The 25,611-nt window shown below is 35.2% G+C and overlaps 1 protein-coding gene across 2 annotated transcripts in view; it reads right to left on the reverse strand.

The window, feature by feature from the left end:
- LOC125649242 (tetratricopeptide repeat protein 38-like) overlaps nucleotides 1-16,624 on the reverse strand; it is a 38,093-nt gene extending 21,469 nt beyond the window's left edge. The window contains exons 1-4 of one of the 2 annotated variants that reach the window (XM_048876609.2): nucleotides 16,466-16,624; nucleotides 12,731-12,808; nucleotides 5,624-5,705; nucleotides 927-1,101 (exon numbers count right to left, since the gene is read on the reverse strand). In XM_048876609.2, the coding sequence (XP_048732566.2) occupies nucleotides 927-1,101; nucleotides 5,624-5,705; nucleotides 12,731-12,808; nucleotides 16,466-16,492 (362 nt within the window). In that variant the 5' untranslated portion in view covers nucleotides 16,493-16,624. The remainder of the gene's footprint in view (nucleotides 1-926; nucleotides 1,102-5,623; nucleotides 5,706-12,730; nucleotides 12,809-16,465) is intronic. The other variant, XM_048876607.2, reaches the window with a different exon arrangement.
- Nucleotides 16,625-25,611: the final 8,987 nt, after the last annotated feature.

Raw genomic sequence — 25,611 nt, forward strand, 5'->3', positions numbered from 1 at the left:
AAAGCACTATAATCCAACATCACTCAACATCCAAAGTGTCGGATCTAACAGTAGATACGAGGTCAAATAAAAAAGGATATAAAAAGTACTAAAAATCACAAACGACACGAACAAATTTTCAGGACAACCTGTCCCTTCCTCAGGACGATAGAATATTTACATAGAAATGAAAACTAAATAGAAAAGGAAACTAAAACCTCAACTAAACTACAAAAGCTGATAACAAACAAAACGTCTACATATCAAAATTAAAAGCTTTGTTTTTGACTTTATGCAGCGTAGGACTAGTCAGTTCAGATCTGTGTAGACGCTCGATGGGAACAGACTTTTTACTATTGCCAAATATTACACTCAATAATTCTAATATGTAACGTTTTGTTTGTTATCAGCTTTTGTAGTTTAGTTGTAGTTTTAGTTTCCTTTTCTATTTAGTTTTATTTTCTATGTAAATATTCTATCGTCCTGACGAAGGGACAGGTTGTCCTGAAAATTTGACAAAATATATGCATAACACAAAAATGTTGGTTACTAGATCTACCAATTCTTGTGTACGTGTACTTGTAATCATATCGTAATATTTTCATTTCCAATGTTTTTGCTTTTGATATCTCAAATTGTAATGATAAGTCATTTTCTCATGAATACGTTACAGTTCCAAACAATGCGCGTATGAATACATATAAATTTACTTACGTCATTTTAACGGCTTGAAATTCCGACAGAAATGAAAATGGAGTAAGAAATTAACTTCATTTTTGAAAATACGCTTCATGCTGGCATATGTTTTCACGAAACCCTACAGCTAACTCGCTTCATGAAATATGACGGAGTGAAAAGTCGCAATTCAGACCCTCATGTACATGTATTTTCAAACTGAAATTCATTTCTTAATTGCATCACGTTGGAAATAAAGATGATGTACCTACCCCTGGGCATACAGATAGGTAGCATCTATGTGTCTTTCCTCTCTCTCCGTAATCGACTTCACCTTCTCCTTCAACCCATTCAGTTGTGCAAGTTTCTCTTGTAATTCGTGATTTAGGTGCAGAGGTTTTTCAGATCCTCCCAGTAACATGTTGTTATAAAGTACATTACCCATGACTAAAAAATAACCAATAATAATGAGAAAATTCACTATGCATGTACATGTATGATAAAGCTGTTCATCCATAACAACTGTGATGTATTGGATATATGCCGAATACAGTTCTGTATGAGAAAAACTCAGACAGTTTAAGGTCCATTAGGTTGTCTAGATTCCACTCGATCCCCTCATTACCACGTACAATACCACTTGAATATTTTACTTGTTGTGTGAATCCGCAGAAATAGTCTTGAATTCACAAAACACTGCACATTCTTTTATGTATTTTATGAATAAAGTGTTAAATTGAACCCGAATCACATCAATTTTTGAAATAATTTAAAAAATATATTTATATCAATCCCGCAGAAACGAAAAGATTAATTTCGCAGAAACGCATGGTATTTGTACAGTTTGAAAACCCGTATCAGAACAGTTATAATTAAAAGCAATTGGATCCACAAGTGTTGAATGCTATGATGTAGGAGACGCTGGTACGACTTTTCTCTCTTATTTTGGATTTATTATATATTCCTTGGAGACTGTTTCGTAAAACTCTGCTGATGTATTAGGTAAGGTTTATAAAGTTTGATACATGTAACGTATTCTCTTGTCCACTGCGTTTGTCGTCAGTTTAATCCACACCATCGCTACATACGTACACTGTAAATTCCAATTAAACAGTTTACACATTGAGCACTCTGCTCAAATTATGATATTCTATGTTTTCAGGAAACCAAAACAGATGACTTAGACACTTTACACTTAGATGGTTTTGAATTTCATATGAAAAATAGATTTAAGTGTGGTAAAAAATGTTCTGGGGGAATAACACTAGCGTACAAAAAAGAACTTTGTAAAGACATATTTACATGTATACACAAAACAGATAACGAATTTGTGCTTTGGTTTGAAATATCAAAAACAATCACTGATATATACTGATAGAAACCTCCAGAAAACTCCAAATATAGTAACAAAGATGCATTTAGTTTATTAGAGATTGAAATGCAGAACATGTTGACAAACAATAAACATGTCATTTTAGCCGGTGACTTCAATGCCAGAACTGGAACAAGAACTGAAATACACTCAGTTTTACATGAATGCATGGACAGGTTCAACGAAATTTTTGAAGAATCGCAATCTGAATTCAATTTAACATTAGAAAGTATAGAACGAAATAATGTTGATAAAATCCAGAACTGTTATGGTAAATTATTATTAGAAATGTGTAAATCAAACAATTTCTTGATTGCAAACGGTCGATTGGGGGATAATATCTCCGAAAAAGTTACATGTAAAGGTACAAGTATTGTGGATTATTTTATGTGCGACTACGGTTTAAGACAACACATAGATAACATGCAAGTCCTAGAACACAGTTCACTGTACTCTGATGTACACAACCCCATGGACCTGAGTTTGAGTAAACAAATCCCAAGTTGCGAAACGATACAAAACACCTCAACATGTTATAAAGAAATACTAAAACCATGGGATCCCTCGAAAGAAAATGTATTTGTTCAAGCTATTGATAAAACGCGCGTCGAAGAACTTATAGACTATTTAGACAAATTAATTGATTCGAAGGAAAATCCAGAGAAACACATGCATTGATATAGTTGTAAGTGAATTAAATAAAAATTATATTGATGCAGCTAAAATGCCACTGGGTGTAACAACAATGAATAAGGTAAAAAAAAGTTCAACAGACTTATAAAAATAGTAAACCATGGTTCTCTACGGCTAGTAACAAAGCAAGAAAAAAATATCGCAACAGCAAAGTTTATTTTTTCAGGAAACGCTCACAAAGCGCTAAAGAAAACTACAAAAGCAACGAAAGAGCATACAAAAAATTGTTAAAATAAAGAAATAAACAAGTATAGGAACGAAATGAGCCAAAAATTACAAAGTACGAGACTCAAAAGCCCCCGCGAGTATTGGAAATTTTTAAATAAAAATAATAAACAACGCAATATGGAACATATCAAAATTGATGAATTGTATAAGTATTTCAAAGAATTAAATAAAGCACCAAAGATACCGGACGATACAGAAGAATCACTTAATAATGAAATAAAAGCATTACAAATCGGAGAATTAAACCACAACTTAAATCAATATATATCACAATATGAAATACTAAAAGCTATCTAAAAATTAAAAAATAACAAAACTTCTGGTGAAGATCATATAAAGAATGAACACATAAAGTCGTCAATACACATTATGCTTCCACTATATGAAAAAATATTCAACATAATTTTTAGTACTGTTAAACTACCAGAATGTTGGCTTGAAGGAAACATTATTACGATTTATAAAAAGAAAGGGGAGAAAAATAATTCACAGAACTATAGACCTATTACCATTTTAAGCTGTGTTGGTAAACTTTTTACATCGATACTGAACGATAGATTGAAGAATACGAAATACTACATGAAAATCAAGCAGGATTCAGAAAACAATATTCAACTATCGATCATTTATTTTCAATACACAATTTATCGGAATTACTGAAATTGAAAAAGAAAAAGCATTATTGTGCATTCATCGATTTTGAAAAAGCATTTGACAATGTATGGCGGAATGGTCTATGGTACAAACTTTGTGCAAACAATATCAATGGACACATGTATAATGTTATTACAAATATGTATAATCATATCAAGTCAAGAATAGTACATGGTGATGAGATTTCAAATTGTCTTCATTCTTATTTTCAATATATTTAAATGACATGCAATACTTTTTTCAGCACAATATTGTTGATGGTTTACCTACGATATCTGAAATGTTTGAACAACATTTGAAGTTGTACTTCAGATTGTTTGCATTATTATACGCCGATGACACTGTCTTGATAGCTGAATCTGCAGAACAATTACAGGTCCAAATTGATCATTTTTATAAATATTGCGAAAAATGGAATTTAAAGATAAACGTTAACAAAACAAAAATCTTAATAATCAGTAAGGGTAATCCAAAACGGAATCATACTTTTGTTTGTGGCGACAAAAACATTGAAATTGTTGACGACATTAAATACCTGGGTATCTTATTTAGCACATCAGGATCATTCAAAAAAGCCAAACAAAAACAAGTAGAAAAAGCCAATAAAGCAGTTTATGAAATTCTTAAAAAAGGACGTTTGCATAACCTATCAATACAGTGTCAGATTTATTTGATAAAATTGTTCAACCCATCTTATACGGCTGTGAGGTGTGGGGATTTTCAAATAATGCAATTATAGAAAGAGTCCACCTTAAATTTTGCAAATTATTATTGAAATTAAAATAATCTACCCCCGACTGCATGGTGTACGGTGAACTTGGCCGACATCCCATGCACATACAAATACAAATGCGTATTATCTCATTTTGGCACAAAATTGCACTTAGTAAAGAAACAAAAATAGCGAACCTCCTGTTAAAACTGGGTAATAATATTACAAACCAATACTCGAAAGAGATTGCTTGGTTCAAGAACGTGTCAAATATCCTTAACAATTGCGGACTTTCAAACATTTGGCAAAATAACGCATGTAATCCAAACTGGCTAAAGTCAAAAGTAAAACTTATTTTACTCGATCAATTCAAGCAAAAGTGGAATTCTGACATCAATACGCTATCAAAAACTATAAACTATAGAATGTACAAGGATGAATTAAAATTTGAAAAATATTTGGATATCCTACCCAGAAAAGATGTTATAACCTTTTGTAAATTTCGAACCTGTAATCATCACTTACCTATTGAAAGTGGACGCTGGCGAAACGAGCCTCGAGAAACAAGACATTGTAATAAATGTGAATTAAATGAAATTGGTGGTGAATTCCACTACATGTTTAATTGCAAATCTCTGATTGATATAAGAAAACAATGTTTATCACCAAAACAAATACGTTTCAAAAACATCATCACTTTTAAAAATATAATGAATTCAAACAAGCAATCTTTTCTAAGAAAATTGTGTTCCTTTATAAGAAATATTAATAAACTATGCTCCCCGACCCAATGACTACTCGAATCTAAAATTGCATATGTTGCCTATCTCCATACACACGCATGCCTTAAAACATTTAGTGATATATTACCATCACTTTTATATAAAACATATGTACTAAATCTCTGTATACAATTGTGTAAGTGTAATTGTGATGAGAAATAAATTCAGTTCAGTTCAAATAGCCAGCCTAGGACCGAGCTGAAATCAGTGGCTTTAACGTTATCAAGTACCAATCGAATCATTATATATTCCTGGGTTTCCTCAGTCACCAATAGGGTAACTATATTGAATATTTAGGCGCCAGTTCTAATTTTGGGGGACCATAGGTTTAGCGACTAAATTAACGGTTGTACATAGGAGAGGGCGTTCTAAGTTTTAAGAAATTGTGCTCAATCCTTTTGTTATAACATCCATACAATAAAATATGTTCAAATCAACGATTGTACATGTATACTAGTATGCATACACTTTGCAATGCTTTGCAATATAAAATTATATTCAATTTGTCTTTTGAAACTTATGAAATACCAAAATCTGGATCAGCCGCAAGCATATCTTGCAAACTCTTATAAAGTCCACCAACCGACGGTTCATCATACATTCCACACGACTGAAAAAGAAGAAGAAATATTTGAGAACAACCTCTCTATCAGAGCAAATGGAAGGAAGAAGGACAATAACAGTGGAACACACACAAACACGCAACCTAGGAGAGATTAAAACTGGGGTCGTTTTGTATACTAGTAGTCTTTTATAAATATGCTTTCAAGATTTTTACGATTCCTCCAATATAGGAAAACCAATTTGTCTTTGTTCTCAGCATACCTCATTTCAGAAAAATGATAATTAAGCTGTGGTTCTCGGAGTAAAATTGGGATATATCGGAGAGCTACAGATTCATCCGGTATCAAAATCATCCATTTAATAGTGATTTTTTTTTCTACGCACGATTGAGGTTACCTATCGCTTTATCTGTACTTCCAAAAGTTAATAGCAAAATTTCCTAATATAATTTTCTCATTACGCCCTCAAAACATTAATTAAATCTGCATTCTAACTGCAATTTTCGCATGTTTCTGTAGCCATTGAACTGAATCTTTATAAAAGAAAGTTTTATGCAACACGCTCTCGGGCAAATTTGCTAACTTTGGCACCCACCATTTTTTTTCTTCTCAGAAAAATCAAGGGGATGGTATAGATCATGACCTGTAGACTTTAGAACTGATCTATCACTATAGTGAGTCTCTTCTGACAGAGGAAAAATTCACCTTTGATCAAAACAAAACTTAAAGTAATTCCACCCTCCTGTGATGTCATCAAATTTTGCAAAATCAATGATATATTTAGATTTATGCATGATAGGAACATATAGCTTTTATTGGAGTCTTTTCCTTTAGTTATTGTAAAAAAATATCTTGTTAAAAATAAAACATTTCAAAAGTCAAGTTATAGATGAATAATTAATGATACTTTTCAAAATATTGAATCCAAGGGCAACAACTCTGTTTCTATTGATTTCTTTATCAAGTCTATTATGTGATGATTTCCTTTATTTTTTACAGACATTTTGTATATTTTTGTGAAGATACAGTTTCATGAAATTGTTATGAATGCTACTATATCGCCATAACCAGTTTGTATGGAATTTTAATAACGCTCTTTAAGGAAAATTGCAATTTTCTGACGATGATATATGACTCTGTTTATGTACGTCTCATATCTTAAAAAGTGTGATGACCTATGTATTTTATTTGATAATTTGTTAGTTTTAACTCTAATAAATGGAAATGAATACACATTTTAAACTTGTATCAAATAAAACTGCGAGTATGGAGTTACCTCAAGGAAAAAAAAAATTTAATTTTCTTTAGAATTTTAACAAAAATCGATCTACAGGAATTTTAAAAAAATTCTATTCGATCTATTTAATTTTTGTCAGGAGAAAAATCCCTGTGGCAAAATTTTAATAATCCAATAGAAATTTTTTTTAAATTCCAGTAAGATTTCGTTGAAATCTTATTAATAAACGAATTGAATTTCTTTATTTGGAGATTTATTTTCCCTATAGGATTTTTTTAAACATAGAATTTTGCTTAAAAATCTTATGGGGACTTTATGTTCTCCCTTATTTCAAGTGTGGATTTCTTAAAGACTCATGGCGGCCAATTTCTACACAAGAACAAACTGTCTATGAAGTTTGGCAACTATAGGGAACCTGTCAAGTGAGAGTTAGTTTCTATATCTGCAAATAATAGTCATCAGGCGATAGTCACGTGAAACAGGTAGATTCTAAGTCTGCAGATAACAGTCATCAGGTGACAGTCATCTGTAACAGGTAGTTTCTAGGTCTGTAGATGATACCGGTATTCTGTTAGGCGAGAATCATCTGTAACAGGTAGTTTCTAGGTCTGTAGATGATACCGGTATTCTGTTAGGCGAGAATCATCTGTAACAGGTAGTTTCTAGGTCTGTAGATGATACCGGTATTCTGTTAGGCGAGAATCATCTGTAACAGGTAGTTTCTAGGTCTGTAGATGATACCGGTATTCTGTTAGGTGAGAATCATCTGTAACAGGTAGTTTCTATGTCTGTAGATGATACCGGTATTCTGTTAGGCGAGAATCATCTGTAACAGGTAGTTTCTATGTCTGTAGATGATACCGGTATTCTGTTAGGCGAGAATCATCTGTAACAGGTAGTTTCTATGTCTGTAGATGATATCGGTATTCTGTTAGACGAGAATCATCTGTAACAGGTAGTTTCTATGTCTGTAGATGATACCGGTATTCTGTTAGGTGAGAATCATCTGTAACAGGTAGTTTCTATGTCTGTAGATGATACCGGTATTCTGTTAGGTGAGAATCATCTGTAACAGGTAGTTTCTATGTCTGTAGATGATACCGGTATTCTGTTAGGCGAGAATCATCTGTAACAGGTAGTTTCTATGTCTGTAGATGATACCGGTATTCTGTTAGGTGAGAATCATCTGTAACAGGTAGTTTCTATGTCTGTAGATGATACCGGTATTCTGTTAGGTGAGAATCATCTGTAACAGGTAGTTTCTAGGTCTGTAGATGATACCGGTATTCTGTTAGGTGAGAATCATCTGTAACAGGTAGTTTCTATGTCTGTAGATGATACCGGTATTCTGTTAGGTGAGAATCATCTGTAACAGGTAGTTTCTATGTCTGTAGATGATATCGGTATTCTGTTAGGTGAGAATCACCTGTAACAGGTATAGACAATGGGCTAGTAAAGGTAATGGGACCCCCCCCCTAGGGATTTTTGCAAACAAGTATTTTTTGAAAGTACATAGTCCCTAGATTATAAATCAGGTTGTTTGACATTTCTATGTGGGGGTGTTTACGAGTTTTGGGGCAAAAAACATGAAATTTGTAAAAATGATAGCCAAAAACTGGAAAAACTCTTCAGATCCGATATTGATGTCATTGACATTTGCAAACAAGTATTTTTTGAACGAATATAACCCTTTGTTTATATATAAAGTTGTTTGACATAAATATGTGAGGGCATTTACGAGTTTTGGGGCTAAAACATGATTTTTTCTTTAAAAATCGACGAAAAATACAAAAATTGGCATCAGGTGTGAATGTCACGAGTCCTCGGAGATGACCTTAAAAACGGATGTCCCGTGTCGCAGTAGGTGTGGCACGCTAAAGAACCCTCACTGCTCAATGGCCGTAAGCGCCGAGTAAAGGCCTAAATTTGAAGTCCTTCACCGGTCTTGGTGACTTCTCCATATGAGTGAAAAATTCTTGAGAGGGACGTTAAAGGACACATCTCGTGTTTTCAAAGTATACAGAATTATATGGATTTTGTCTTCCTTATGCTTATAGAAATTAATTGTAATAGTTCGTTCGCTGAAGTATTGCGATAATTAGCCACAATACGGACTTAAATCTAAGCCCCGATTTCAAAAAGCCTAGTTAATTAGATAGGTAGTCACGTGGTACAGTGACGTCATATGCGACCTTCGTCGATCAACTTGTAAAAGTAGTGTTAGATATTTTTTAAAAATTCGGGTTTTAGGGACCTAATTTATTTACCACGGATAACATTTATTTCGATGTCGACAAATTCCCCGAGTCTTATATCTTCTAGCCACCAGTGTATACAAATAGCGACCCAAATGTAGCGAGAAAAGCGAGTATGATATCTGCATAAATTTGCGAGTAAATAATGTTTACCTGGGATCACTGTCTAAACACAATTTGGTAATGCCATTTCTGTAAACAACTGTAATTAGTGTTGTTGCTTTTCTTAAATAAACAGTGCAATTATTATTAAATTTATTTTTGGAGAAGTTAGATAGGCTATAAATTATGATACGATTATGACAACTAGGCCTACTGTCACGGGTGCATTTCGAAAATAATAATAATAATAATGATCAAACTTATTGTGAAAATCACAATACTTTTAAATTATTTTATCAAAACAATTTTATTAGACCTAATCATTATTTTTTTGTTATCAACACGTAGTTATTTATGAAGTGGGAGCGCGGCGTGCTGTTGTTGTAAACACGTATGCGTTCCTTAAAAAAATGAAAGTATTGTAATTCAATTCAAAGTCGGGAAATATTATATCTTATTATTTATAATTGAAAGTTCAATTATCTTTTATCTTAAAATTTCTTTTTTTAAAACTACCAGTTGGTAGACACTGCTAGCAAAGTTCTGCCTATATGTTGTTACAAGGTGAAGGTCAGTTGGTGCGAGTGTGTATTGGATTCGAGAGCAGAACGGAAAGCATATGCCGTAGGCCTATATGTAACAGTGTGTAGCTTCGATAGAACCATTTTCTCGCAGTTTATCTACGTCTTTGTCCAAGTGCTTGTTTGAAAAAGTACAGGGACAAATTCTACTGGGGGGTTTTATGGCAAAGTCGTTGTGCTCAATGGCCGTAAGCGCCGAGTAAAGGCCTAAATTTGAAGTCCTTCACCGGTCTTGGTGACTTCTCCATATGAGTGAAAAATTCTTGAGAGGGACGTTAAGCAAGATACAATCAATCAATCTACAGTGACATAACATGTTTGATAGTGTAATTAACTTAGTACTTCTCGTCAGATGGTGCATAGTCATTTTAAACGTGAGGTGCTTAGGTAATATCCATTTGCCATCCATAGCTGAGACACATATGTCCTGAGAGTACGTTTTGGGAAACCTTTTTGCCATTGAAAATAAGATGGGTTGTCTGATACGACTGGCGACTTGAGAGAGACAGGCAATTATATACACATGTATTCAGAGATGATGGAGAGGTGGCCATGGTAAGTTATTGCATGGCAATTTTGTGGCAGTCAGAAATCTGCCTTTTGATGATCATAGCAGATTCTTTGACCTGAAAGGGCTAACGCAAATGCAGACTCAATTCAGTAGCAACACATGCAGATTGTATAAGTTCGCCTTTGCAGTTTTCCGAAATTCAATTTTGCTACCAAATTTTCTTTCTGTTTTTTATTTAGGTTTATTTAGGTTTCAAGTTTTGTAAACACTGTTATATGAATCGGGATAAATGACAAGTATCTCTCTCTGAGCTTTGTCATACTTTCAACCACATAATTCTACACAATATTTATCTCCCTATATTCGGATAAAGTCAAATGTCTTTCCATGTTGCTCAAGAATTATATCAATTTTAGGTTCCGACTTGTTTAGATCATCGGACTTAGTGTACGTTTTTCTACAGGTTGGATAAAACATTCCCCCTTTAGCAACCAAATCAATATACTGAACTTTACTTATAGTTGTCCCGTGGGTATCTGGGTTAGAAGGGATAGGTCCTCGGTACCGTTTGCTTTTCGTAAGAGGCGAATAATGGGGCAAGAAAACCATTGTCCCGTGGGAATCCAGGTTAGAATAGGTTCTCAGCACCCCTTTGCTTATCGTAATACGTGACTAAATGGGGCGGTCCTTTGAATGAGATCGCAAAAACCGAGGTCTCGTTTCACAGCAGGTGTGGCATGATAAAGATACCTCCCTGCTCAATGGCCGTAAGCGCCGAGCATATAGGCCTAAATTTTGCAGCCCTTCATCGGCAGTGGTGACGCTTCCATATGAGTGAAAAATTCTCGAGCAGTACGTTAAATAATATACAATCAACCAACTAATTCATTGTGTTATAGTCACTTTTATTGTATGCAGAGTTTTTTTTAAATGGCTGCTACTGTTTTTGTCACACACTTAACAAGTTTGTGTTGTTTCCTGGCACTTGAGTTTCTTCATTTCAGAACAGACATTTATGGGCGGGGGAAAGTGTTGCTAGTGAACACAGGTTGAGTGAACGTCTCTTAGTCTTACAGTTCACTTGACTCGGCGCAACTTCGTCAATGCTCAAGTTTTACCTCTAGTAACTAATTAATATTTGTAAATTATTATAACACCAGCGATAGAAACCATGCAAGGCACCATTTAAAGCTAGTAATCAATCTATGCCTTTATTATTCTTGGGACTCTGTCTTATGTGACATCTTTATAAGTAAGCTGAAAATTGAAAAGGTGTTCAATATTACATATGAGAATATATTTATCTATTTTACAATTGTAGATTAATACAATTCATTAATCTAAATTATTCATAAATTAGTTTATTGTTTGTACTATGTCATATTTTCAATAGTCGAGCCATTATTTATCAGGGTTTCCCCCATTTTTGCATTGTATACTCAAAAGTAATCCATGTGCTTTCTTTTTATTGATTATATACATTTATGGGCTTCCATACTTTAAATATATCGTGTGAGACTTGGAAATGTGGACAACGATTTTTATGTTGAAAGTTATATTTACTAACTCAAGATTACATATATATCATATAAAGATAAGGTCTGTGGATTATAGTATCTAGGAATGAACCGTTTTTCATGAATGTAGTATACACTGTATAATTTCGTAAGACATGAATTTGTAGACATTTAAAAATATGTACCACTTTCCATAATACACTGTCTTCTATTTTTTTAAATACGTATTTCTCACAAATGTCCTCTCTGGGAAATCCCTATTCCGTTGTTTGTGTTTACAATGTGTCGTCTTTAATGCGGTATGGAACACCGTAACAGCCATGTTGAATTTGCCAAAAAATGGCCATATCTTGAAAACGCCCCAACATAAATTTATCAAACAACCTTCATTTACCTTTATTTTATACACACTTTCAAAAATTCATAGTGTAGAAAAATCCCTGGGGGGGGGGGGGGGGGGGGGGGGGGGGGGGGTAATGTGTTACTGGCCCATGGTCTAGTAGTTTTCTTGTCTGTAGATAATATTCTATCAGGTGAGATGAGAATAACCTTTATCGGGTAGTTTATATGTCTGAAGATTATATGTACATGTATTCTATTAGATGGGATATTTTGAATTCCCTTCACTATCAAAGTAACATCTGCCAAATTACATGTAATTAATTACTTAGAATAATGAATAGCAGTTTGCTACTAACTATTTGACTTCTATTTGACTTGTGTAGGGTATACCACCTGAAATCATACGTTTTGCACAAAAGTTTAGAAATCCGATTTTATGATAATTTTGTTTTACCTCAAGTGTTATTGCATGTTTATATACGAAATCTTGAGTAATTTCAAAGTGGAATGTAATGTTGAAGAAATACCTGTGTCAATGAAGCATCGAATAATTTGCACGCTTCGTTACTCGGCGTGGACATGGACAGTGCATTGTCATTCCAGGCCTACAAAGCACATGAAATATGCAATTAGTTCGTACAGTCTAAGAAATCTATCATAACTTTTTTTGTTTTCATAGAAAAACGGAATTGTTTCAAAACAGTTATAGGTAAAAATTACAGTAAAGGTAAAATCAAACCCTACTGACGGGCATAAAATATATATAAAGTTACTTTCGAGATGGAGGTTATTTAGTTTTTACAAATATTACGGACATTTTATAACAGTAATTTTAGAAACAAAATGAACCATGTAGTCAAGGGTGCATATAATACTTACCTGAGTTACGATCATCAAATAACAGGTATGTGTAATAGATACTCACACTCTAAAAATGGTGTTTAGATCCTAAACACAAAGTTAAACACATTTCTTGTGTACAGTTTTGAACGCGTTCTAAATCTAAACATGTTTAACACTTTCTGTGTTTAGGTTTTAAACATGTTTGACACTTTTTACGTTTAGGTTTTGAACATGTTCAACCCAATGTGTTTAGGTTTTGAACATGTTTAAATCTCTTTTGTGTTTAGGTTTGGAGCACGTCTAACTAATTGTGTTTAGGTTTTGAACATGTTTAATTCTTTTTATGTTTAGGTGTAGAACATGTTTAACCCTTATGTTTAGGTTTTGAACATGTTTACCCTTATTGTGTTTAGGTTTTGAACACGTTTACCTCTTTTGTGTTTAGGTTTTGAACATGTTTAGTTCTCCTTGTATTTAGGTTTTGACTTTGTCTCAATTACAAAATGATTTGCAAACCTTCTATTTAAAACTCAATCCACAGCATTAAAGAGTCTCAAATAGTAGCTTTCTCTTCTATTATAGGAGAATAACATTGCAAAATCTAGCAAGAATATCCCTTGCATTACAAACTGTGTCTATGGGATCCATGATGTTTCAAATCGAACAATGCGGGTAAAGTGATTTCCTACACACAAAGAACACCGGAAAACACTTATAAACAGATATATTCACAAATACACAGAACAACTTACAAGGGGTTAACAAATACAATAACTACACTGCTGCACTTTCTAAAACACGTCCGATTGCCTAGATTTCGCGGGTAAGAGAGAGAGAAAATCACGTGCAGGCTCAGAGGACTCCGAGCCCGACCAGAAATACTAAAAATCCACCCCCCAAAATCACTACACGGGTTTAGGCGGTTCTTCTCAAATTACATTGCAAGTCTATTTCTATATTCTAATTGCCGAAACAACACGGTTGACATTTCCGTGATACATGTTAAAGACAAAACCATTAAAAATCACTTATGCACATATAAGAAGTAAACTATACATGGTTAAATATCATCCGGCAAGTACAACTTCAACAATTTTTTTGTCTTTGATATGCTAGTTTTCGCATAACAGGCAATGTCACATGTTGAATTAAAAAAAAGGGGGGGGGGCATCAATTGCAACTGATGTTCTCTTTCACAAGATTTAAATGAATTTTGTTCCAATGCAAAGTAAGAGTGATGCATTGGTTTAAATTAACACTAAAGGCACGTCTAATACCAGAGACAATGAATTACACTATTTTTTAAAATTCAATATGTATGTGTCCAGACCTGTTCAAGTTGAAATGGAATTCCAGATTAAAATTTTCTGGATACTCCTAAACTCTGCTCATTTCCAACAGGAAAGGGTTGAAGCCCATAGACGGCTCTTCTAATGGTTCCATCAATTTTGGATATCGACCTCGACAGTGTATACTTGCAATACGGCGTATGATGTACACTATGGTCACTATCGGGACCTGGTACACTATAGCAGTTTGAAGTATGGCAATTCTGACATGCAATTTTTTCTGCAATTCGAATTTCATTTACAGAAGACAGGAATATTCTACATGAAGACTGTAAAACTAATGTCAACAATGTTACTAAGCTTATTATGTTCAAAACCTAAACGCATAGACGTTTAGGATTGTGTTTAGACGTTTAGGAATGTGTTTAGCAAGTGTTTAGCATGTTATTTTGTGTTTAGATACTGTATTTTTGCATAGCTAAACATGTTCTCAGTCTGAACATGTTTAGGGTAGAACATGTTTATTACACTTCGCGTTTAGGATATAAGCACAATCCTAAACACGTTTAGACCTAAACACGATTAAAAAGTGTTCCAAACCTAAACATTGTTTTTAGAGTGCACCTGAGTTACAATCATCAAATAACAGGTATGTGTAATAGATACTCACCTGTTACAATTATCAAATCGGTAAACGAGTACGGTATAGCCGAGTTTGGAACGGAAAATTTGAAAGGGTGGGGTGGGGTGGGGTGGGGGGGGGGTAGTAAAAATAATTTTAAAAATATGATCTACTGTATCAATACACATTCTGCAGACAGAAAGGTATATTCAATATTCTACAAAATATGCCGGCATCGGGATCGATCGTCTAATGTGTAAAGGTATCACACCGGTAATTGTCCAATCAAAATGAACTTAGTCAATGGTACATGTAGTTCCATATATTTAAAAGAATGATTTTTTCCCCCTGCGTGATTCTTCTCATTTCCTCTTCTTTTTTCTTAATTTCTGTACCCCTGATTAGGAAATTTTGTGTAATTTTCGGAAATAATCAGTTGTATACAAAGGAACTATTTGATGTTGGTAGCTGAGGCTACTTCCTGAGGTGCACTCAGGCTGTTTATACACATGTGAAAAGTGTAGTCTTGTTTGCGGGTAAAAACTTTCGAAAATTCTGCGTAGGGTGTAATTGTTTTTGCGGTATCGGCAGATGAGCATTTCCAACAGCGTTATTCGGCATTAGCGCGTTATTGGCATCAATTTAAACATGTGATAAATTACAACGTTCTCTAACAATTCATTCAAAATATGTGATGAAGCGCAAGGGGGGGTGTCACAATTTGTAATTTTTGCCATTAATGTGCAAAAATAATTTTCAAAAATGACCAAATAAGCCGGTATGGGGTTATTTGAGTGTTTTAGTTATATACACAAAAATCATGACCATGCCAAGAAATCCCGTCCGGTCTGAATTCGTTGGCTTCAATAGGGCCATATTACATGCTGATTAATAGTAGCCGTCGCTTATCTCTTAAAATTTTGCGGTCACTGATTTATAACGGTTTTTCTATACCGGAGATTTTGCTAAGAATTTCTAACAGGTATGTGTAACAGATACTCACCTGAGTTACAATCATCAAATAACAGGTATGTGTAACAGATACTCACCTGAGTTACAATCATCAAATAACAGGTATGTGTAACAGATACTCACCTGAGTTACAATCATCAAATAACAGGTATGTGTAGCAGATACTCACCTGAGTTACAATCATCAAATAACAGGTATGTGTAACAGATACTCACCTGAGTTACAATCATCAAATAACAGGTATGTGTAACAGATACTCACCTGAGTTACAATCATCAAATAACAGGTATGTGTAACAGATACTCACCTGAGTTACAATCATCAAATAACAGGTATGTGTAACAGATATATTGAAAGTATCAATTAACAATGACTTAGTACACGGAAGAATTTATCTATGACAAATATTTGCTACCATACAAAATGTATACGGAAAAAATATCATACATGTTTTTAAAAAAAAAAAAATTCTCAAGAAAATCAATTTTACAAACAAGTGCAACATATGTATGTAGAAAGTGAAGCGTATATTCTACCTTGCAATCTCTCCAGTTCGTGCGCATGCTTCTCCGCAGATATACAACTGTCAACAAAATATAACCAGCAAAGTTACGCAGTCACTGTATTTATCGGGTCACATGGATTACGGCGCACTAAGCGGGTAATAATTTAAACATTGTCGGTACACCTACTATAAGATTGTAGGAGTCCGTTTTCACACACACACACACATACACACACACACACACACACACACACACACACACACACACACACACACACACACACACACACACACACACACACATTAATAAAATAAAGTAAAAAATAAATAAATAAATAAAAATCTTACGATTAAGATGAAAATTGAAAAATTCAAACTTTAATGACTTCAAAATTCTTCATTCATACATTCCTGAATGAGACAAACTAAGAATATACACGGGTGAAAAAACTTGCATTCTTGGGCGTAGTTGCACTAAGTTGAGTGTATAAAAGAGAGGAACAATTTTTTTAAAATGATAAATTGTAAGACTTTCGGGAAAATGGTCACAGATGAATACCACAAAATGTCATTGTATGTGGGAAATTGAAGTAAGAATTGTACCCAGATATCGGATTCAGTAATAACTAGAAACAATGGTAAAATAGACTAAACATCACACAAATATATTGCAATCTGACACCCATAAAACATGTCAATCTATTTTACAATTATGGACTGTTTAGCAGGGAGACATCACAAATTATCAGGTCTTAGTAGGGTTATCACCCGAGGGCGACTACATGTATGAACGTTATGGGTCCTGATAATTTGTGATGTATCCCTGCCAAACAGTCTATAATAGTTTTATTATTATCCTTCAGAATAATACAGTCAATTTGATTGGTCGAGGGCTATTCACGTGAAGGGAGACAATTCGTGATGTATCGCAGGATGACAACTGTGCTGTCTCTCTTCAGAAGATAAATTCTAATGGAACAAGCGATCGGTTCCACTAACTATCCAATTTAACATCATTATTATTATGATTCGTCAAACACCTGTGTTAATGTGGTAGAGATAAAAATAGACATGCATGTAATAAGACATTTGTATATTTATAAAGACTTGCTATTAGCATAATTTATGGACTATAATGAATCAATATTGATAAAAAAAAAAAGTATTTGAGCCTCAAAATCGTTATTGGTCCACTCATCCTTTTTGGGTAGTTAGTGGCACCGATCAAAATGACTGTGATAGTGAAAGTACAGACTGTTTTACAATTTTCAGTCAATTGGAGGTATTACGGACTTCATTTTATGAATTGGGGTAAGAAATTCATTTTTACAAATGATATCTTATGCTGCACATTCTATGTAATAGCTTGTTGCAAAGCTCGAACATTCTGTTTGGTCGTATAGTGCCAGGACTCAGCTAAAAGGCGACCAAAAATAATGGGCATTTTTCCGAACTCATTTCAGCATATTTTGGGAAGTGTACGGAATTTAGAGATGAACTTTGGTAGTGGTGTAGATTGATTATATATGACTATATTAGAATACAAAGTAGAATTTTACATAAATTGGTTTATTGCTTTTACATCACTGAACTTGGGTACCCTATATTTAGAGTTCAATACCTTTATATTCGACCCCAAGCGATGCAATTGCCTGTGTTTTCATCTCTAGTTGAGTACCGGGCTATAATTCGGTACTTGTATTTAAACCAGGCAAGGAAATAAACGGCGAGTTAGCCGATATTTATGGGTCTTCTCCGTGGCCGAGTGGTCAGAGCATCGCGCTCAAAAATCACACGGCCTCTCTCCTCTGTCGGCGCGGGTTCGAATCCCGTGTAAGTGAGAAAGTTTCCCAGTTTACTCTCGGAAGGTGGGTGGTCTCTTTCCAGGTACATTGTATCTGGGTTCTCTCTTCCACCAATAAATACTGGGCGCCACCAGATAACTGAAAAATTGTTGAGTGTGGCGGAAAACATTAAATCAATCAATTAATCAACCATCTTATGCTCAGGTTAAATTCCGTCTGGTGACTGTAGATGAGACTTGGGCTCATTATTATGAGCCAGAGAATAAAGCTCATAGTCGTCAGTGGGCAGGGCCTGGGTCCCCGAGGCCAAAAAAGTTCAAGACGCAACCATCTGCTGGCAATGTGATGGCCGCAGTATTTTGGGACGCAAAATGTGTTATTATGTTGAACTTTTTACCCAAGAGAAGTACAATAACTGGAGTGTACTATGCAAACTAGACAAGCTGAGAACCGCCATCGGTGAAAAATGCCGAGGTAAACTCTCTAAAGGTGTTTTTTATTATAATGCTTTATTTCTGCGCAATATGTGTTGAATATTACAAATGTAAACATATATTTTGCACAGAAATGTTCTCGCATACCAACTTGCACACTTGGCTCACACATACATGAATTCAAAAAGTTATGATGATTTTACATGCTATGGAAAAGAAGAAAAAAAGCAACATAAAATGCATTCCTGACTTTGGACATGTATACATAGTAGATTACATACATACAATGTCATTATACTTCCAGCATAGTTTTCCACTGTTCCCAGAGAGAATCAAATTTATCAACAGCTAAATTCTTTACAGAAATATATTTTTCAACATTATAATTGATTTTTAAAAAGTTTATCAATCCAAGTAAATTTGGCATTTTGCCACATTTCAAACAGCTAAAAATATATTGTTTGGCATATAGTATTATGAAGTTTATAACAAAATCTTATGAGTAAAAGGTACCTCTCCAAAATTTACATTTCTGACACCAAACCCTGTACGTTTTGATGTAATAATAATAATGTGCGGCATTTATATAGCGCATTATATAATTTGTAATTACTCTAAGCGCTTTAACAATGTAAAATGTAAAACATGATAAGATTAATCAGAGCATAAAATATAACATCCAAATAAAATAAAACAATTTAAACATTACGAGTTCATGCGACAAACCAGCCATTACTTTAAAAAAAGAATATATTACAAAATATGGTTATAAGATTTCCTAAAAAGATATGTTTTGAGGTTTGTCTTAAATTTTTGACTGCCACACGAACGGATGTATATCGGTAAACTGTTCCATAGTGTGGCAGCTGTTACATCAAACCTTCGATCTCCATAGGTCTTTGTACGAACTCGGTTTTTTTCTAGCAATCGTGAATTGCATGAACGCAGAGATCGTTTTGGTTCGTACACAGTGATGAGGTCGCTGATATAGAACGGTGTCAATCCGTTTAGTGCCTTGTATGTGTGTAGTAAAATCTTGTATTCAACACGGGAATCAACTGGAAGCCAGTGCAAGGACACAAGCACCGGTGATATATGGTCATGCTTCCTGACCTGGGCAACAAGTCGAGCTGCTGAGTTTTGGATTGTCTGTAGCCTGCTCAGATCTGTTTGGGGTAGCCCTTTAAATAATGCATTGCCATAGTCGAAGCGTGATAACACAAGAGAACATACAAGTGTCTTGCAGGCGTCATCATTGATGAAAGAACGAATCCGTGCAATATTCCGTAGATGATAATAACAAGAACGAGAGATGGAACTAATATGATTTTAAAAAGAAAGTACACTGTCGAAGAAAACACCAAGGTTTCGAACACAGTCCGAGTTGGAAATAATGGTACAATGTATTTCCAAAAAGACAGTTGATAAGATGGTGAAACGTTTGAATGTTTCGAAGTAAACACGATAAATTCAGTTTTTTCTTCGTTTAAAATCAGTAGGTTGACGTTCATCCAAGATTTTATATCTGCTAAGCATTCCTGTAGCCGCGATGAGATAGCATTCCATGTATCTGTAGGTCTAAAAACTAAGTATGCCTGGGTATCGTCAGCATAGCAATGATACATGATATGTCTGCGGCAGATTTCACCAATCGGTTTTGCAAACATTGCATAAAATCTTGGTCCCAGAACTGACCCTTGGGGCACTCCATATGGAAGCAGAAAGTCCTTAGACTTTGCAGTTCCTACAACCACTTTCTGACTACGACCAGTTAAGTAAGATTTGATCCATGTAAGTGCTGCACCAGTAATACCAAATGATACCTCCAGTCGCTTAATGAGAATGCGATGGTCTATAACATCAAAAGCTGCTGAAAGATCTAGCATCACCAAGGCAACACAAGAACCTTTATCCAATACTGTCACAAAATCGTGGTGTACCCTTAGAAGAGCTGTTTCTGTTGAGTGACAAGGACGATATGCAGACTGGGCCACGTCATTTAGGTTGTTTGAATCTATATGGTGCCCTATGCGAGCTGATACCACTCTTTCCAAAATTTTGGAAAGAAATGAGAGGTTTGAGACAGGTCTGTAGTTCCGTAACGAGTCTGGCTCCAATCCTGCTTTCTTTAATAACGGACGTGCAATGGTTTCTTTGAAGGAAGATGGAAATATACATTCATTCAAAGATTTGTTCACTATTTCTGCAAAAATAGGTAGCACAGATTCTAAAATGGGTTTCAGAAGTGTTGTAGGGATTGGATCAATTTCACATGATTTTGATGAAGTCGATGAGATGATCATGCGAAATTCAGATTCTGTTACTAAACTGAAATTGCATAGCCGTTCTCCATCAAATTGAACATCAGCATAGAATGGATCCATTGTATTCATGCTGTTGTTATTGCACAAGTTTACCCTGATGGTTTGGATCTTATCCGAGAAGAAATCTCCAAATTTATTTACGAGAGTTCCAGAACAATGATGTACAGGCAAAGCTCTCTCAGACCCATTGTCCATTAGGCTGTTGGTAATGCGGTACAACTGCTTAGGGTCATTGCACGTTTCCTCAATCCGTGTTAAGCAATAGGATTTTTTGCACTGAAGAAGAAGGTTGGCTGCACGTTTACATGTTTCTTGGTAAATCTGTCTATGAACTTCGAGGTTTGATTTACGCATGAGTCTTTCAGCCTTCCTGCGATCTTCTTTGGCTTCACATAGTTCATTAGTGTACCAAGGACTCTTAGGGCGCAGTCTTATTTCTTTCTTTTGTAAAGGCACAGTCTTATCCAAAACAGTGCGCATTTTCTTATCGTGTGCAATGGATGCTGTAGAGCGAAACGGGTATGAATTAATACCACATCCTGCCTATTCGCCTGACCTAGCTCCTAGCAACTTCTTCCTATTCCTAAACTTGAAAAAGGATATCCGTGGACATTTCCGGTCTGACGAAAAAGTCGTGACGGCAGTTGAGGAGTGGGTCAATGGAAAAGACCCTGACTTTTTCAGTTCTGGGCTGATGGCACTTGAACACTGTTGGTCTAAGTGCATCTATTGACTCGTCCACGTAATACATAACATAGGACGCTTTCAAATAGAATGGTTAAAAATTACACAGGTTTGTTTTTATTGATTTTAATTTTTATGCTTAAATGCTTTGTATAAAGTAATGGTCTTTAAGTAAGCTCTGTATTTCTAGTCATAGTACAAACTATCATGAAATATACAATGGGAACTCTTCCGTGTTGAGAGGTAAAAATGAAATGAAGGCCGTTTGCAACAACTTCAAATATAGCCAACTTTATTTACTGTGGGATTTATACTATGTAAAGGTACGAAATGCATGTTTCAGTGTGATAGGGATAGGTATGTCTAAAGCGAAAAATTGAAGCGGACCAAAAAATACCCCCATTTTAATCGCAACAGGCGGCCGAAGTTCAGGCAAGATTTCCCGGACACTGGTCTGAAATTCGTCAGTCCAAATATCCAGTTTCGACGAATCTTGCTAGTCAGTATTCAACTTTTTATCTATACACAGTATGTGGTTGAAGTTTGAGAAGTATTACGTGAAGAAAGGAAAAAAAATGTTCTGGAAAAGTAGTCTTGAACAAAGAGACAAACGTATTATATGAAGACCACAAAAGCACATGTAGTATTTTCTATGATACATTAACTTATCAACAAGGTATCTTTTTAGGGAACTGAACCCACCTCTGTTGTGTCGACCCATGGGTCCGGGTTTGCCCTACTTTCAATTTTGTTATTTTTGATAAGATTCATAAGATGGTTCAGTAGTACTGCTCGTTCTCTTCACTTTCCTCTCTCCATTTATACCATTGACTATTTAAACAATATTTGCATCCAAATATTTTCATGTAAACCTTTAACAGCATCAGGACTTCACGTCATCATCTCGTAAACTGACATTTATTTAATTAATCCGTAACCAGAATCCAGTTTTCCTGCTCCCCGAAGCTAAAAGTAGATGATATGAAAGTTCCACTGGTACATTTTCTTTCAGAAGCTTAAATGCGATAACTCACACGAATCAATTTCCGCTTCAGAATCTTTTACGGTCAACACCATGGTCAGACCATAAACTCTATCATGCAAGGCGAAGGTTCTATTATTTCTGCATATGTAACATTTGTAGATTTATATTGCACAAGTATATGTAGAGGATATAAATTAGCTAGAATTAAAGATTGATTTATTATACGCCCGTCATTAGACGGGACGTATTAGGTTATGGCGCTGTCTGTGCGTCTATCTGGCTGGCTGTCCGTCCGAGGTCATGTTTTCCGGACCTTTTTTCTGTAACGGATGCATTTATTGCCTTGAAATTTGGTAACAATTTCTCCCTCAAGAAGCGTAAGAAGTGACTTCAAAAAATTGCATTTCAGCTGGATTGGTGCACCTTGACCTACTTTAGGGCAATAATTACTTTTTTCGTTACCGCCGCGGTGGTCTAGAGGTTAGAGCTTTCGGCCCGCATGCGGAAGGCCAGGGTTCGAATCCCGGCCGCGACAGACCTAAGTCGTTAAAACAGGTAGTGACAGATCTATATCCAAACGCTCGTCATCAGGTGTGAATGATGACCTTATAAACGGATGTCCCGTATCACAGTAGGTGTGACACGCTAAAGAATCCTTACTGCTCAATGGCCGTAAGCGCCGAGCAAAGGCCTAAATTTGAACCCCATTACCGGTCTTAGTGACGTCTCCATATGAGTGAAAAATTCTTGAGAGAGACGTTAAACAAGATACAATCAATTAAACGGATACAGATCTTGCAATTTAGTCATAAGCTTCCTCTCAGATGAATCATACAAGTTCAGTTTGCATTTCAGCTGAATTGGCCCTTCCGTTCGTGACCTACATTAGGGCTAGAAGTAGGTCAAACAGTTTTCCGGACTCTTTTTCGTTATGGATACAGATATTGCCCTGAAAATTAGTCACAAGCTTCCTCTCAGAGGAATACAAGTTTAGTTTGCATTTCAGCTGGATTGGTCTATCCTTGACCTACTTTCGGGCTAAAAGTAGGTTAAACAGTTCCGACTTTTCATTACGGATACAGATATTGCCCTGAAATATAATCACAAGCTTCCTCTCGTCGGAGTTAAAGTTCAGTTTGCATTTCAACTGGATTGGTGCGCCATGACCTGCTTGGTTGAAGTAGGTTAAACAGTTTCCATATATTTTGTTATGCATACAGGCATTGCCCTGAAATTTTGTCACAGCACCTACATTAGGTCAAATAGTTTCTTGGACTTTTTCTCATCAAAGATACACTGACATCTTATTACAACCTCCCTTTCAGAGAAATACATAATCAGTTCACATGTCAGATGGATTGGTTCATCGTGACCCTACTTTACAGCTTTTCAATTCAGAATGTGTGTGGTATCAATTTAGAGTGCACAATATGCTTCCAGGTTGAATTTCACTGTCCGAGGGGCGTATGTTGTACCGTGTGCGGTACTCTTGTTTTTAATTTGAAACAAGCGTTTAACTAACCAACAATCTATATCAAATCCATTTTCTAATCATTAAATATATTATCTGCTGTTGGTTTTGATATACATGTATATCATTGGACAGTTCCGTTAATATTCTTCAATTTGAATCCACTCAGTTGAGGTAGGTCACCAAAATACTCTGAAATGATTAACAAGAATTGGTATGTGGTTGGGAATCGGGTCTAGAATTCTGTACGAAAAATTTTGATGTAACACATTATTTGGAGTTTCGATTTCGTCTTGAAATTTTACAATAGTATAGAGTTCTAGTAGTTATTCATATATAGTACCTAAATGGGTTTTTTTTTTTTTTTTATCAATGCACTTAATTTATAAAAAATCTGTGTGGAAATTACGTATCTGAATCAGATTATTTAAAGTGAAAATCCTACCAAAATGAACTTTATCAATGACGCTTATGTAATGGAGTTTGAACCACTTATTACTTAGTTCAAGTTCTTTATTACTTGTACATATACTTTAAGCTTTACAGCTCAATATTGTCAGATAATGATTAATTGCGTACATCCATACACATGTAAATGCATCATCCTTGAAAGTTTGAAACGCATAGAAGTTGCAATCACGAGTGGTTGTGTACACCCATAGACGCATCATCCATGCAATATTTTATCGCTTTGTGTTCTTTGCTGGAAATCGACCATTCAAACAACAGCAAAGCAAACCTCCAACTTGGGAGGGAGAGGGGAGGGAAATGACATCTGACACCACCAACGCCAACGTCTAACAATAGCTCTCCGGACTCGCGTCCTTTGGTGAGCTCAAAGGATGATTGCTGTACCTAAGAACATTACATTGTTAAAGTTTGGATTTGATTATTAGGTTAAGGGAAGGAAAGCATAGCAAATGCAAGTATTCAACGTGTAGGTCTGTTTTATTCACATATCATTGTTAAAATTATTATCACTATGGGCAGATTTTTTTTATCATTTTCCGATGACGCTCTTGTGGTAATGTGGATTAAGTTCAGGAAATAACCTGGACTCGCTTCTCACAGTGGTGGATCCAAAACTACGGTATGCGGCAATGAACAATCTACATGTAGGACAGATAAAATGACTGCTAAACGGATGAAGAGATCACAGAATCAATAAGGAAAAATAAGAATTTTCGACAATATTCACTGCATTCTATCAACAAATTTACGAAACATGATGTATCTTGAATCCATAAACTTCTTATAAGGTAACTGTATTATGACTGCAGTCCCGTGAGTATCCGAGTTATAATAGGTCCTCAATACCCCTTGCTTGTCGTAAGAGGCGACTAAATGGGACATACCGCTCCTTGCTCAAAGGCCGTTAGCGCCGAGCATATACCTAAATTTTGCAGTCCTTCACCAGCAATGGTGACGTTTCCATATAAATGAAAAATTCTCAAGTGGGACATGAAACAATATC

Source organism: Ostrea edulis, chromosome 1 (genome assembly GCF_947568905.1).
Source record: "Ostrea edulis chromosome 1, xbOstEdul1.1, whole genome shotgun sequence".
In the NCBI taxonomy this organism is placed as follows: domain Eukaryota; kingdom Metazoa; phylum Mollusca; class Bivalvia; order Ostreida; family Ostreidae; genus Ostrea; species Ostrea edulis.